The 15,745-nt window shown below is 39.2% G+C and overlaps 3 protein-coding genes and 1 long non-coding RNA gene across 7 annotated transcripts in view; 1 reads left to right on the top strand and 3 right to left on the bottom strand.

The window, feature by feature from the left end:
- The window catches only part of macrod1 (mono-ADP ribosylhydrolase 1), a 188,455-nt gene extending 187,453 nt beyond the window's left edge, over positions 1-1,002 (bottom strand). Inside the window, exon 1 of one of the 4 annotated variants that reach the window (XM_015037864.1) lies at positions 402-1,002. In XM_015037864.1, coding sequence (XP_014893350.1) covers positions 402-813 — 412 coding nt within the window. In that variant the 5' untranslated portion in view covers positions 814-1,002. The remainder of the gene's footprint in view (positions 1-401) is intronic. The other 3 variants (XM_015037071.1, XM_015038656.1, XM_015036320.1) reach the window with 3 other exon arrangements.
- Positions 1,003-2,956: 1,954 nt separating this feature from the next.
- Positions 2,957-13,622, top strand: fermt3b (FERM domain containing kindlin 3b). Its single transcript, XM_015030421.1, has 15 exons — positions 2,957-3,143; positions 3,959-4,085; positions 5,559-5,792; positions 7,513-7,629; positions 7,781-7,949; positions 8,710-8,812; positions 8,903-9,010; positions 9,992-10,126; positions 10,327-10,373; positions 10,454-10,578; positions 10,762-10,868; positions 10,995-11,216; positions 11,878-12,002; positions 12,684-12,825; positions 13,047-13,622. The coding sequence occupies exons 2-15, from the start codon at positions 3,962-3,964 to the stop codon at positions 13,224-13,226; spliced, it is 1,938 nt and encodes a 645-aa protein (XP_014885907.1). The 5' UTR covers positions 2,957-3,143; positions 3,959-3,961; the 3' UTR covers positions 13,227-13,622.
- On the bottom strand, positions 6,143-9,004 carry LOC106947411 (uncharacterized). Its single transcript, XR_001425028.1, has 2 exons — positions 8,923-9,004; positions 6,143-7,548 (listed from the first exon to the last, which is right to left on the bottom strand). It is a non-coding gene; the product is annotated as an uncharacterized LOC106947411 (long non-coding RNA).
- A 695-nt stretch (positions 13,623-14,317) lies between the features above and the next one.
- LOC106946692 (tRNA 2'-phosphotransferase 1) lies at positions 14,318-15,317 on the bottom strand. Its single transcript, XM_015031613.1, has 4 exons — positions 15,098-15,317; positions 14,959-15,015; positions 14,738-14,848; positions 14,318-14,658 (listed from the first exon to the last, which is right to left on the bottom strand). The coding sequence occupies exons 1-4, from the start codon at positions 15,270-15,272 to the stop codon at positions 14,636-14,638; spliced, it is 366 nt and encodes a 121-aa protein (XP_014887099.1). The 5' UTR covers positions 15,273-15,317; the 3' UTR covers positions 14,318-14,635.
- Between the last annotated feature and the right edge of the window lie 428 nt (positions 15,318-15,745).

Genomic DNA, 15,745 nt, shown 5'->3' with positions numbered 1-15,745 from the left:
TTGCTTGTTATGTAGGTCGATAAATAAAATCCACAAAAAATACATTTTATGTTTGAAGTTGTCCTCAGTCCAAAACATGGGAAAGATTTAGGTGGTGTGAATACTTTTATAACGTGTTTAAGACAATAATAATAATAAAAAAACATTCAGACCTAAGTAAAGCTTCATGTAAGAAAATAGCTTAAGTAGCAGTTACTTTAGGAAAGCTGCACATACTAAAATATAAAAATAGGGAACCCTGCTTAATACGAAGCTAAAAACACCAAGTTGACTGTCTATTGTGTTTTATACATTGTTATTTATCAAAAACTTAATACAACTTTTTGTACCAGTTGACAGTGGGTGTTTTTGTCTGAAAACTCTGTAAAATATTATTCCCTGCCACTGCTGGACATTCTCACCCTTGGCTTCCTTCCAGTCTCTCTCAGCAGAGTCCAGGTTAATTTTTAGAGGCATGGCGGTTAAAACTCCAGTGTGGAGGGCATGTACCAGAACGCCTGTGCCCACTCCAAAGGCAGCACCGAGGGCAAACTTGCCCAGCCAGCCTCTCCTCCCCCTTGGTGAAGAGGAACCGTTAGCCTGGCTGGATTTGCGAAGCGCCGCTGTGGTGGAGAATCTGTCACCTCGGACTGCGGTGTTAATATGGCTTCGTACGGGACTCGTTACTCCCGTCCCTCTGAGCTGGGGGCTACCCGGAGGTAACAAGTGCCTGAACTTGACACCTGCTGTCTGGAAGTCAGCTCGGATACGGGACAGAGCGCTGCAAGGGAGGGCTCTGATGTGTGAAACTCGAGCTGACATTAGCAGCGCCATGTTTAGGTAACACCAAGCAGACAGCAAAGAGTTGTGTTTCAAAGTTGAAGTGTCGGCCACTCTGCTGTTAGCTTTCACTTTCGATGCAAACACACCCCTCACTGCAAAATCTCATGTGCCATTTTTGTTTCGGAAGTTAACGGATGGAATGTACCATCAACCAGGGGTGTTCCATGATCACCACTAACTGATTAAAATCAATAAATATTAATAACTGCTGTATCATTCGGATTCTGGTATTCATAATAAAAGAAAAGAGTGGCATCTAAACTAAATATATTAAACAGGGCTGTGTTTTATTATCTATATATTACATAGTCGAGTGAAAACGGAACAGTCGAAGCTAACGGTCACAAGTCAGTGTGAGCTTTACGGCTGTCGGAAATTACAGATTGAGGTGACACAATGGCCGTTTAAATGTAACGGTGTTCTGGTTCTAGCTATATGTGTTACCTCTTCAGATTTTTCTGCCGTAACACGGATATATAACTTCTACCGTGATGTTTACAAACCGAAAACTATAACAGGCTGCGTTAATTTTAAATATTATCATTGGATAAAATTCTTTGAGACTGAAGTGAAAGCTTATACGTTATGTTTAGCATTGGAACAATTTATATGCACGACAAAAATACCACTTCCTTCATCAGAATATCCTATCCGTCTAAAATGAAAAGCTATCGCAGATGTTTGCACTAATCCTTTTATGAGAATATCCTATCTTTTAAAAATATTGTAAATACAGAGGTACTGGTAAGAGTTAAACAGTACCAGACGGGTAAAACAGGGTTTTATTGAAATTAAATTAAACACAGACATCTACACAGATCACCGCATGTTCTTTTTTGCACGTTGAATGGCAGTCCGCTATCAAATGCAGCGTGGCCACAATGTGTCCACCGGATTGCCCAGGTCACTGTGCACCTGAAATGATAGGATTTAATACACTAATATTATTACACAGCTTCTAATATCTATATCAGTAATCCTAACCTATATCTCAATTTAATGACTCATTTACAATGCTTAACGCTTTCCTTGATGTTTAACATTATTGCCAATGTTTATCAGATGTCAAATCTCCAGAAAAGTTTCCTTTTGCGTTAAACATTGGAGATAAAGTAAAACATTCCAGATACTGTAAACATAATAATAATGACAATTTAACCTCATATAACCCTAAGCACTGGAGATAAAATAAAACATTGGGGACAACGTTAAACATCCTGCACAACTTTAAACAACGGAGATTGGGGATGACATTGTCCCCGATGTTTAACATTGTCTCTTTTTCAAACATTCCAAAGGAATCTATCTTCATGTCAAACTTCTACATTCAAAGACAAACTCCCAAGATTTTCTGGTTTTATTCATTTTTATGTTAGATTGTGGGAACATCCCTGCAAAGAAATAAAAATTCCCAGGTTTTGAATGTTTTAGTATCTACTTTTGGGGCTTTGACCTTTCTTGTATTGGTAGTTGGGGTTTTTTGTTGGTTTTTTTATATTGTTTATTGGTGGGGCTCATTTCTTAGTTCGAAAGTTAAATTTTATATATTGCCAATTCACAACAAATGTCATCGCAATAAACTTTGGAGTAATTTTAGTTCAATCACATGTACTCCAGTTGCTAGTGCAATAAGCTCAGTTGATTATTAAAGGTGATATATTATATAAATATATTATTTTTGGGCAAAACATTTAAACATTGATTAAATGTTTTCAAAATTTAATCAACGAATCTGAAATGTGTTTTTAAAATTCACTTTTAAATTTGTGTACATGACAAAAAGTGACGATATTTAATTTGTTTTAGACTGCGCTTAAAAAAGGCATTGTTTAGTGTTACGTGAAACATTTTATTAATTTTAGCAAACACCTAAATTAACATCGTTATTTAGCAAAATCAAAGAAACTTGACTTTTGAAGTTAAGGAGTAATATCACACAGCCTTACATTACTAACTTCTGACATGGTAACCCACACAAGCGTTTTAAATGTGAACCACACATAGATGTTGCCTAATATGTATCATTCAACGCAGGCCGTCAGTCAGAAGTTAACTGGTGTTCACATTTCCGCCTGGCGGAAACTGACAAAGAAAAAAAGGAACAAGATTTTCTTTTCTTTCTTTTTTTTTTTTTTTTTACACGGGTGACACAAGCAGCAAAGGCAGAGGCTTCACCACACACCACAACCTGCCCTACCCAAGAGAGGCAAGACTAGTGCAAATTCTCACAGTAGACCAGGGAAACTTCTTCAGCTGTCTGACAGAGACAAGAGGAACCCGCCAGGTCCAGTTCTTAAAATCGTGGACGGAGGAGACTGACGGTACTGTCTTTTACAAGATGTCTGTGTTTGGGTGGGGGGGGGAAGCATGAGAACAGAGAAAACAGCACTGGGTTTTTATATTTTGAGCTTCTTTATGAAATATAAAGATATAGAGGTAATTTAAGAAGTTATTTTTGACTGTATGAATTGGACACAAATTATAATTTATTACTTAAACATAAAAATGTCGAAAATGCCTAGGCCTTCGAGTAAAAGTGGAGAGTTTGAAGCATGTTATCTTTATGCATTGCCACCATCATCTGTAGTTGTCTTGTAAAAAAGATTATGATTTTGAAACGTACACATATTTTAGAGCCAGAAGTAAAATCTAATTTTATATGGGCTTTTATTTACATGCAGGAGGCGAGTGTGTCACCATCGAATGAACAACCCAGCCCATGTTGGGTTTCACATTCCCCTCCTGCATGCATTTGAAAAGCGGAAGTATGCATCCATGGTGATAGTTTAAGACCGAAACAGGAAATACTATTTAAACTTGACATGTCACTCACAGTGTATGTTTGTGTGTCCATGTTACTCAGTATCAGGTGATATTGACCATGGAGAAGGGCTATCTTCCACTAAGCAGCACTTATAAAGTTATTTTTATTGTTTCTATGTAAATAAAAAATAAGTAGGGAACATTTTTACTCTAACAGAAGAGATCTTATGTGTGTAATTTGTGTTCATAATGTTGGTTTTTATCCTGTTGGAGATGTCACGGGCTGTAGTATTTTAGTCAATGTTCGTGTTTCTCCTGAGAACAGTCCTGTCTTCAGCCTTCCCTTCACACACTCTGCTCTTGTCTCTCTCAGAGTATGGCGGCGTGGGATCTGTCAGTCAAAGTGGAGGACCTGGGGCCTGATGCCCCTCCTGTCACTATCAGCGTCGCCTCTGACCTCCACGTTGGAGGGGTTATCCTCAAGCTGGTGGAAAAGACACGTGAGTCAAGCTATCTGTTTTCAGCCGTCCCTCTCAATCATGTGGGCCGACAGTAGAAACTTAGTCATTTCATGGGCTTACAAATGTATTCATATTTTAAAAAATGTTCTACATTGTGCTAGATTTTAAGGAATTTTATTGGTATTTTATGTGATTATCTAAAACAAAACTTTATTGTTTAGTGCAAGGGAAAGGATAAATGTACAAATCTGAAAGTTGTTGTTTTGCTACTGACTCTGACATCCTGAAATAAAGTTGTCTTTATACATCACTTATTCAAACAAAAAACTAACACTGTCCATCAATTCAACACATCATTCCAGTGGTGAAACATGGTGGTGGCATTATCATGCTATGGGAATGTCCTTTTGGAAGGTGAACTTCCACACCAATCTGAAATATTTTGTAGTCTCCCCAAAGGTTTTCTTCTAGGATTACCCTGAATTTAGCTCCATTCATCTCCCCTTTAGCTTTGATCAAATTTACTGACTTTGCTGAAGATTTCACATCTCACTCATGATTCAGTTACCACCGTGTTTCACAGTGGGGATGCCTTTTGATGAGCAGGATTGGTTGTTATAATAGATAACTTCTGAAGGCTTCTGACGTTTGTTGAACAGCATTTTGTTTAGGGATATAATAATAACCTTGATTTAACCAGGTTTGTCCCATTGAGATCTGAAGATCTCTTTTGCAAGAGAGATCTGGGCAAGGCTCATATGAAGAGAAAGGAAAAAACACCCAACAGTTGCACTTCTGTATCTTGAAAGCAATGGGATCTAGCATAGTCTTCAATAAAATCTGATTTCTAGAGGTTGAAAACAAATTCATCCACACCAATCAGTTTGTAAAGCAAATTGAAACAGAGTTTGTTTCTTTCACTTCACAGTTATGCAACACTTTTTTTGGTCAATCAAAGAAAATCCCAATAAAATATATCAGGGAGGTCAGAGTGCTTTTCTAAAGCTCCCAACAAGAATTAAATCATGTCGTACATTCGGCGTTAGATCCTGTTTTATAATTCAATTCCATACAATTTATAGTACAGTACAGACACATTCAGGTGATGGTTTAATGTCACTTAGTGAAAGGTTATCTCTCCAAGGAAGCCTGTCTGATCGCATAGAGTAGTTGACTTCGGCAGCAATCCCTCCTCCTGAGCAAGCATGTGTTGCCACGGAGGGAGAGGAGCCTCTGTTTCTTCAACAGGAGGAAACATCCAGCAGAAAAAGGCTCAGTCCATCTGCTGCAACAGCTGGCAGTTAAGAGAAAGGAAAGAAACAGATAAACACAATAACACAGAGGGCCAGGAATACTTTCTCTGGGAAATAAATACCAAGTATAAAGAGAGCACTAATGTTTATTGACACGTAGTCTGCCTGAGGGTATTCAGTGCCAAAGTGTTATGAGATTAAAATAGCCAAGCATAAGTGTCTGTAACTAATCCAGGTATTTCCTTCTTGTCTTATACAGAGATGCAGCGTAACTGGTCGGACCATGCGCTGTGGTGGGACCAGAAGCAACGGTGGCTCCTGCGGACAGCCTGGACTCTGGAGAAGTACGGGATTCACGCTGACGCCCGTCTGCTGTTCATGCCGCAGCATAAGCCACTTAAACTGGGTCTGCCCAGCGGTAAAACTGTGATGCTGAAGGCCTGCTTCTCCAACCCCGTCTTCCAGACCGTGATGGGAATCTGCAGGATGCTCAGTAGGTTTTTCTTTCTTCCCTCCTTTCTGCATTTTTTGTCTTTCTTGCATTTTTACATCAAAGCGTTGATGTTATATTTGAGTGTTTTCCCTCAGTCTCATCAAGCAGCTCTTTGACTTTCTTCATTACAAGAAAAAAAAAAGGATTTCTCAGTCTCTTTCATGCTTTCATTTATTCTAATTTAAGCAGCGCTTGTTCTCATTTCCTCACCAGAAATCCCCAGAAAAGGTAGCAGACTGAAAATGGTTTAAAAAGCAGCAAACGTAAGGGAAATGACAGAACTGGCTTGGAAATAAAAAAGCTTTCAGGGTTCAGGCTTTGAATGATCTGACTGACACTAAAACCATAAATTAAGCTGGAAGTTGACTACCAGTTGGTGCCCGAATGTATGAACATTGTGAGTGTGGCTGGAACCTGACACTATTGCACCTACTAAAATTGCCCAGAATGGTGAGATTTGTTTCATAATTTAAAAAAAAAAAAACTTATGAAGAACATACTGACATTTTTTCACCAGTTTTCTTTAATCACGTATGATCTGACATCCAGTCACGGACCTCATCTAAAAACTGACATTTAACACAGAAAATGACACAGCCTTTGGGGCGCTGAAATGTTACTTAAGTATGACCTCCTGATTTGAGGTCATGGATGCAATGTTGTAATCATACTTACAAAATGAGAATATTTTTGTCTTTAAGCTACTTTTTAATTCATTTGAATGTATAATGTATAATTTGTGCCCAACCTGCAAATTCCTGGCCAACATCTTCAGATGTATGATAAATATTTCCAAAAAACAATGTCCTTTCTTCATAACGGCATTTATTTTGAGAAGGAAAACTGTTCTTCTTGTAGTAAAACACCCACACAGCCTGATGCTGCCACCCCCAGATTTCACAATTAAGTTCCTGCTCTCAGACTTTTCTTACACACTTAACAATGGTCAGGCCTGTGAAAAACATTTCAGTTTTAGCTTCATCCGATCAAACTACATACATTTTGTTGCACCAACCAGTTCATTCCCATGTTAAGGCCTGTTTCTTATCTGCTCTGACAGTGAATGGTTTGAAGTCTTTACTCATCTCCACTGTAGGGAAATGTACAAATGTCATATAAATAAGTATTACCAGTCAGAAGGAGTTTACTTATGATTGTTTTGGACACAGGAACTGACCAACCTAAATGTGGATCAGAAGGATGATCTGTATGGTATTTAATTTCATAATTCATTGAAATACTTAAAGAGAATTGAACTAATAAGATTAAGTGAAATAGAGAACGTCAGTGCTGAAGGTTGATTTTGAGTAGGAGAGTTTATATAATATAGTTTTGCTATAGCTATTAATCAAGAAAACAGAGCATTCTTGGCATCAGAAACTGATCATAATCTAAGAGCTTTTAGTATTGTTGACCTTCATTTTTCCATGTGAAGGTTGTGCTTTGGTGAATCTCTTCTCTTGCTTTTACCCATCTGTAGCGCAGACTAGGTTTTTGTTATGATCTGCCATTGCATTTGATCTTATAAGAAGTAAACTATAAAGGATTCGATCCTGTTATTGTACTGTGTATTCTGCTATCCCAGTGGCAACTATAAAAGAGTAAATCTAAACCTAATGAAATAGAATACTGAAGGATTGCTCTAACATTCCTCAATATAAAACACATTTGATATTTTGTAGCGCTAATAAACATCTGTTTACTTTCCTGATCCCCACAGACATCCGCCATCCTGAGGAGCTCTCCCTCCTCCGACCTGTGGAGGAGAAGAAGAAGAAGAAAGACAAAGATATGACAGAGGAGATCTACGACCTGACCGAGGTGCCCCTTTCCTCGGGTACACCCACCACATCTTTTTTTTTATGTACACTGAAGGCATATTGACAGGGCACAATGCTTGTTGAAAATAAGTGCATGTAAGCCATTGTGCTTCCCGTTTTGAGCCTGAATATCTCACAGCAGTCTGTGCACTCCCACTTCCTGTTCAGTTTCCCGGCCCTGTCTGTATAATGGCATGCCAGCTCATTTCGCTGACTCAGAGCAGATGGAGGGCGTCTACAAGATGCTGTCGGTCACTCAGCCTCCTCCTGCTCCAGAGGTCATCGCCAAGCAGTACCGCCCAGCAAGTGTGGTGGACAAATCTCACATCCACGGCAGGTACATCTGCTTCTAGCTCAGGTGGTAGCATCGCCCAAGGAGCTCCGCTTTGTAGATGCAGCAACTATTTCTTCTATTTTTTGTGCAAAATTTGCACAATCTAAACTCAAGAAAATACCTCACATTTTCCTCTATGATCTAATTTAAAAAAAATGCAGTTTGTTTGAGGAACAAACGGCATTTATTGCAACTGTGACAGACCAGTTGCTAAAATTACACACCGGTCTGTCACAACAAGAGGACATGATTACACCATCATTACTCATCATTTTAAATGACATTTGTAACTTTAACTCACAAATATTTTAATTTTCTCCTGATTGTTGAAGTGAGAGTGAGAACCATGTTGAGACTGTAAGCGTTGTCTGAAGAAGATTAGAAGATTAATTTTTTAGCAATATTCTAATTTATTGAGATGTGCCTGTGCATTTAGAGGATTTTCGGATTACTTGAACAGCTTCCAGGGGAAATAGTCTTTTTAGTTAAAAACAAAGAAAAAGAAAAACATTTTGTTTCTTTGTACTTTTTTGTCTCTTTATCCTTCGCTTTATTTCTACATTAACTGATTGAAAAGTTTACAAGGAAAACAATGACGATTTTCTAAAACAAATTGTATTCTGGGCCCATTTTCTTGTTTTTTTACAACAAACTTTATTTAACTCTGGAATTAATTTAATGCAAACACAAACATCATTGTATATATTCACTCATAGAAACACAAACCCTTACAGACTCTGTGGTTTCCCCACCCTCCCCTCAGGTGGTTGGATTCATCACGTTGTCTCATGCAGCAAGGCATCCAAGAAAATGACCGGCTGTGGCTTCGCTTCAAGTATTACTCTTTCTACGACATAGAACCCAAGGTTTGTGTATGCTGTTTTAGTGCAATCATTGTGTCTGGGACTGGTAATGTGCTATTAACTCATCCATCACCTCAATCTTCACCCCGGCAGTACGATGTTGTACGTCTCACCCAGCTGTATGAGCAGGCTCGCTGGGCCATCCTGCTGGAAGACATCGACTGCACCGAGGAGGAGATGATGCTTTTTGGAGCGCTGCAGGTAAGATAAAAAAAATAAAAAATGCTCTGAGGGAAGTGGATCATTTTCTCATGAAAGCTTTAAATGTCAAATTTAGCAGAAACTCTCGTGTTTGAGTGCAAATATACGAGATGTTGAAGAAAACTGCTGTGTGAACTCACATTAAAAGCATTCTGTGTTCAGATTTAGATCTACACGTAATTTATCGGAAAATGTCAGGTCTGATTCAAATTTGGATAGACCTATATTTTAAAGGTTTTTGAGAGAGAAAAATGATCAGTTGAACCCACAACAACTGGATCAAAGACTGAAGTCCAAACATTTAAGCCACACAAGTATTTCAAAAATAGCGGAATAAACTCAGAATGCCTTAAAAGGCAGCAAAATGATAAATTCAACATGTACAAAATGGCAAACGTCTCATGCCAACTGTCAAGCACAGCGATGGAGTTATGGTGATTTGGGCTTGTTTGAATGCGAAAGAACTCATTCACTGAGTCTACTGTGAACGTTTCTGTGCACAAATGTGTCTAGAAAAAAAACTGGATCATTCATCAGGGAAATGATCCAAACACAGCAACACATCTAGAGAAGAATAGCAGAAAAAAGGAAAAGACTCAAGAGGTTGCGATGGCCTAGTCCAAGTTCAGGCCTGAAATGATTTGAAAGGATGTGGCAGGACCTTAGGAGAGGTTGCAAGAACTTTAAAAAGATGTGAGACCAAATAGGGCAATAATTCCTGGTGGTTCCTGTGAAATCTACAGAATTATGAAGTGGACTCCATTTTACATTTATTTCAGGTTTTTTGATTTTATAAAACAAATACATTAGAAGCTGCTGTTAATACTTGTGGGTATTTGAGTAATTTCAAAAGCTTCCTTGCAGATACAGTAAGCCTGCATTTTTATGACCTATATTTGCCCTGACTGTCAGCTAACAGCTTCTATATGAGGGAGACACTTATGTCTCTTTCTGTCCTCTCTTACATGTAAAATCATTTAGTACCACATCAATAAGGTGGCCCTGTCGGAGCCCCAGATGATGAGCTCCAACGCGGCCCTGGACGACCTGGAGTCGGCCCTTCAGTCCTTGGAGGTCAAGATGGAGGGAGATAGCAGCTCTGCCTCTGACCTGCTGGTAGCTTGGATTTTAATTCTTAATTGCTGATAAAAAAAAATAAAAAAATGAAGCTCCACCTTTGAGCAACTGAAATGTTTTATTAATTTAGGTTTTATTTTGATTGATTGTAATAATAATGATAATAGGGGGAAAAAAAACATATCGTAGGTAATTTAACAAGAGGAGCAGAGAATCATCTTTTCTGAACTTCTATTCAGGAAAACATGACAGCACCAGAACTCAATGACTACCTGAAGATATTCAGGTCAGATTTGAACACTGATTCTCATATGACTTCTAGAAAATATTTTTGATGAAACCAAGCGATGCGACTCTGCATTTCAGGCCCAAGAGGCTCACTCTGAAGGGATACAAGCAGTACTGGTTCAAATTCCAGGATACGTCCATCTCCTACTTCAAGAGCAAAGAGGAGAGCATTGGAGAGCCTATTCAACAGATTAACCTTAAAGGTACAGAAAACAAATTTTAATTTGAAAGAAAAAGTTGTTTAATTTCATCAAATGATTAAACATAAACAATTCGATAGATGAAAAGGGGTTCTTCTTTAAACCGATGTTTCCCCCTTTTGAAAGATTGCCTGCTAACCCCTAATTATCAGCTCTCAACGTCCTACTTTGCTTTCCTGCTCCTAGGCTGTGAGGTGGCTCCCGACGTCAACGTTGCAGCGCAGAAGTTTCTTATCAGACTGCTGATCCCTGCACCTGAAGGCATGAATGAGGTCTATCTGCGCTGTGAAAATGTCAGTGCCATCGTTCTGTCGTGTGCAGCATTCTGTCTACTTATCTCTGTCTCGCCCACTCGGTTGCGCCCACAGGCACACCTGTCTAACCCCCTCCTCCTTCTGCCTGTGGTTCGTGTTTTGCAGGAGCAGCAGTACGCTCAGTGGATGGCCGGATGCCGGCTGGCCTCCAAAGGCAAGAGCCTGGCAGACAGCAGCTTCCAGAGTGAGATCCAGAGCATCCGTTCGTTCCTGGCCATGCAAAAGACCAACTCCGGCTCCAGCAATAACTCAGCCGCCAGCGACGAAAGCATAAACACTCACAGTTTGGTGTCACCACGCTACCATAAGAAATACAAGCCCAAACAGGTAGAGGAAGAAAGAGTATTTGCACTTCTGCATAGCCAAAATACACGACAGTATTAATCTGGTTTTAAATGGAACCTATTATGCAGAATTCAAATTTTGCACATTTATATACTTCCATTTGGGTCTCTACTGCTTCCAGAACCAGCCTAATCACTTAGAGAAAACCAGCCAGCCATTTTTTGGCAATATGTTAATGGTGTCTGGAAAATGAGCCGTTTCAAAAACTTCCCAATTAAGTCTCAACCTACGGGCATTGTGCCATTACCAAGCAACACCAGCAAAGTTCACCTTGTCACGTTGCAACCTAAGTGGAGCTTCAGGGCCTTTGGTCAACTGGTTTTACACATTTAAAGTGAACAGAGGATCTAAAACATCTCATTCTGAAAGGAGCTCAAAATAGGCAGAATAGAGTTAACAAAAATCTCATTATTTAAGAATGATTTTCTTAAATAACAAACGTAATGAACATGTTTTGTGTAGCCCATAGAATTATCCTAACCTGCTAAAGGAAGCATGGGACTTTTATCTGAATGTGTGTGTCATAAAGCATAAATGTATTTTTCATTAAAGAATTGATGTTAGTGCTGTAGAGCTAAGGAACTTGTCTTTAATTTTAAAACGTAATTATATCTAAGAGGTTTGCCTGTGCCTGCTCCTCCAGCTGACCCCTCGTATCCTGGACGCCTACCAGAACGTAGCTCAGCTCTCTCTGACAGATGCACTGATGCGCTTCCTGCAGATCTGGCAGGCTCTGCCTGATTTTGGACTCTCGTATGTGGTTGTCAGGTAAAGTTTAAATAAATTTGATGCTGCAGAACACAGGAGAGAGGATTGTGGGGCCCTCAAATCCCTGAAAAATCAGAAGGTGGCAGAAGAACCTTTTGATTATAACAGCAAACAGCAAGGAAGTTGAAATAACTCAAACTCAATCCCTACCTTTTGTTTCTGTTCATGTATAGGCTAGTGTTAGTCCTGCAGTACAACTGGCTGCTACAGGAATTTAGAAATGTAGTTGTGCAATGAGCCATGGTTAAAACTATGTGGGGTTGTGTGTAACAAAAAGTTGCTGATTATTGTCAAGACATGGTAGTTTTATGAGATAATTATGGCTCTATGTGCAACAAAATGTAAATTATTTGGTAGTTTTTCTACTGGTGTTGCTGACTGTTATTTTTATATTTATAATAAATAGCCACCATAATTAAAGTTCCCCTAAGATTGATGTGCACCAAGTTAGGAGGAAATTATAATTCATAGTCAAACAAAGATCTTTATGTTGAAACTATTGCCACTGATGACCATCTCCTCCATCTCCTTACACATAACCGAGCTAAAATAGTGATGAACGACAATAAGCATGGCAAAGCCATGACCAAAGATGGGTCTAAAAGTACAAAATAATGTGTGAAATAGTGTTCTAGGAGCTTTGTATGAGGTTTATTAATATAAATGTTTTCTGGCCAACAGGTTTAAGGGTAGCAGAAAGGACGAGGTGCTGGGCATCGCCCCGAACCGCCTGATCCGTATCGACCTGGGAGTGGGTGACGTGGTGAAGACTTGGCGCTACAACAACATGAAGCAGTGGAACGTAAACTGGGACATAAAACAGGTCATAATAGATGCTGCTATAGCAGCTACATTTTTTTTAATTTTTCAGTTACCTTCAGGTGTTTCATGTCTCAGATACCCAAGATTGCATAAGGTCGCGCTGAAATGTTTTAAAATTATGCAGTGATTGACTAAAACTATTTCAACTGTATTTTTTGTCGTTTTCCCCAAATCTGATCACTTTCTCAAACTAATGCCTCCTCCTGTCACCTTTATGTCCAGATGGCCATCGAGTTTGAAGGGAACGTGAACATTGCCTTTGGTTGCGTGACGGCCGACTGTAAAATTGTTCACGAGTTCATTGGAGGCTACATTTTCATGTCGACGCGCAGCCGTGAGAAGAGCGACACGCTCAATGAGGAGCTCTTCCATAAGCTGACCGGAGGCCATGAAGCGCTATAATACTCAAAAGCACAAAGACTGATTCATAAACTCCCTCTCTCTGTGAATCCCACCAAGAAAAACACAAAGTTAAGTCTCATCTGTCATCCAAACAGACAGATTTTAATTTACCATGTGCCACAAATGCAGATGATGTTTAACAAAGAGAGTTTAGGACTCCAAACATCAAATATGGAATGCTTTTGTGATGGACCACTGCTGGTGCAAACAATAGAGGGCCCAAAACCAGAAGCCTGGTGATCAAACTTATAGAAATACAAAGCTGACTCAGGCAGCCACTTCTCTTTTTTTTTTTGCCTGACTAACAATAACTGTAATCAGCATTGCTCTGGAGGGACTTGTATTGAATACAGCTTTAACAGCCAAATTCAATTAATAAAAAATATACTTTCTGAAGAGGCTCATTTGTCAAAATATTTTTTTTATTAGGGTGATGTAATATTCTGATCATAAATGTCATGTTTTAATTAATTGTAAGCAGAAAATCATAATTACGAGAAATAAAAGCTTGAAAACATCAATTATTGAACTTGACTGTATGATCCCAGCAGAGAATTTAAAAGTGCACAAGTTAACTGTTTAAATTGAACATGTAATAAAGTTTTGTCTTATCTTCTGTCACCATGGTCACAACAGCGCTCATTTGTTTTCTTGCTGAAAGCTCCTAACCAATTATCTCAATCATGCAGAGTGTGTGTGTTTCCATAATCTTGTAAGGAACTGTTGAGGCTGCCCGTTAAACCACAGTGTCTGCATCCTGTTTCCTCAGACTCAGGCTAAACACAGTCTCTTCATATAGTCCTTTATTTAAAGTTGCTTCTACAATTGAGCTCTACGTTTAACTTCATCCTTCCCATCATAAGCAACAAATTTTCTCATCCCTGTTCTAAAAAAAAAGACATTACCGCAGATGCTGCCAGTATTTTGATGAAAAGTTTTGGTTTCATGAGCCCATTCTTTCATGTGTTTGCTGTGTCAACAAAGGCTTCTTACTACAACTTTGGTTAAATCTAAAGGCAGTGGGGATGAGGGGTATCAGATCAATGGGAGCTAATTACAAATACATGCCGAATAATTTGATTGTTTGTAATTAGAAAACCCTGTGCCATTTTCACTCCACCTCATATTTATTCGCGTCTTTACTTTGCCACATTAAATCTCAATGAAATATGTGAAAATTTGTGGCTATAATGTGACACAAGTACTTTAGTAAGGCACAGTATAAACAAAAAAAGTACCATGTCGGCTTATATTTATCTGGGTCAGTATTTATTATGAAGATAAAATTGGGCTGTAAATGCAAGTCCTGTTATTTATAGGAAATGTAAAACTTGTGACGTCATGGAAACCAAGAAAACCTACGGCAAAGCTGGATTCAAGCTTGGTGAGAACATCAAGCGCAGCAGCTTTTACTGCAGGGGAAGGATGCATCCTGAAACACAGCACAAGAAATTACACAACTGGAATGTCGTTTGGCTTCTTAAGAAGAAATGTGTTTTAGTTTTCCTCACTTGTAGGCTTGAGTTTTAGGGCTCGGGTGAAGTATTTAGGAAGGAGTTTACCCTCGGCATCACCTGCAGTCAGCAACACACCATTCTCTGACCAGAAGAAGTCAATACCATCTGTACAAGACAGACACAGACACATAAAACACTTGTAAAAGGATTGATTTCTTTACTCACACAGGGTGGGTGGAGAGGATTAAACTGCAGCCATTACCAGCTAATCTTACCAGCCAGAGCTCTGGAGACATCAATAAACACAGCTAGGTCACAGTTTTTCCTCATGCCTGGTGGGAAAAGAAATTATGCTGCCATCTGATGTTCAGCTCATATAAGCTCCTATTTTTTGGATTCAAACATAGAGGATACCGCTGATGATGCCATCTTCCCCTGGAAGTCCGGTTGACAGATGAATATGAGTCCTATTCATGCAGCTCAGACCCTGCTGGTGAATGGATGGCCAGTTGCGGAGGTAGGAGCCATGAACAGCCTCGGCGGGGCAATCAGGAGAACCAGCTAGAACTGGTTTTAGCTCCAGATCCATGACCTGAGCAGAGATGAGATTCCTGATGAGATTTAAAGTTCATAACAATTTGTTCAATTAGGTAAAAAAATGTTTAGAATTTTCCACATATCTGACTGGCACCAAGGAGAGCAGAAGTGAAACTCAGGTAGGCAAAGAGAACTTTTTTACTACTGGGATGACTGTGGCTCAGTGTGGGAAGATTAGTCATTTTGCAGTCCAAAGGTTGTGTTTTCGATTCCAGCTTCCATCATGTTGATGTGTGCCTGGGTAAGGAACAAAACCCCCAGCTGCCTGAATGTGAGTGTGGTAAATGTGGCTAATGAGAAGCACTTTGTGTTGTCATGGCAAAGAAAAATGCAATATAAACTCAGTCCGTTAACCATCACCATTAACTGACTGCAAAAGAAAACACTAAACCCAGATAGCACATGATGTTAAATCAACGTTGAAAAATAGTTAGAATCGTTGATTTTTGGTTGAAGTCGACAAAT

Source organism: Poecilia latipinna, unplaced genomic scaffold, assembly GCF_001443285.1.
Source record: "Poecilia latipinna isolate Pla-1442-1.1 unplaced genomic scaffold, P_latipinna-1.0 Scaffold0, whole genome shotgun sequence".
Lineage (NCBI taxonomy): Eukaryota > Metazoa > Chordata > Actinopteri > Cyprinodontiformes > Poeciliidae > Poecilia > Poecilia latipinna.
This window is presented reverse-complemented; position numbering and strand designations above follow the sequence as displayed.

Coding starts and splice junctions, on each gene's coding strand:
- fermt3b (XM_015030421.1), top strand. CDS start 3,962: ATGGCGGCGTGGGATCTGTCAGTCAAAGTGGAGGACCTGGGGCCTGAT. Junction 7,630..7,780: donor CGAGGTGCCCCTTTCCTCGG/GTACACCCACCA, acceptor CTTCCTGTTCAG/TTTCCCGGCCCTGTCTGTAT. Junction 9,011..9,991: donor TGCTTTTTGGAGCGCTGCAG/GTAAGATAAAAA, acceptor AAAATCATTTAG/TACCACATCAATAAGGTGGC.
- LOC106946692 (XM_015031613.1), bottom strand. CDS start 15,272: ATGGATCTGGAGCTAAAACCAGTTCTAGCTGGTTCTCCTGATTGCCCC. Junction 14,849..14,958: donor TGTCTCCAGAGCTCTGGCTG/GTAAGATTAGCT, acceptor TGTCTTGTACAG/ATGGTATTGACTTCTTCTGG. Junction 14,659..14,737: donor CCTAAAACTCAAGCCTACAA/GTGAGGAAAACT, acceptor GCTGTGTTTCAG/GATGCATCCTTCCCCTGCAG.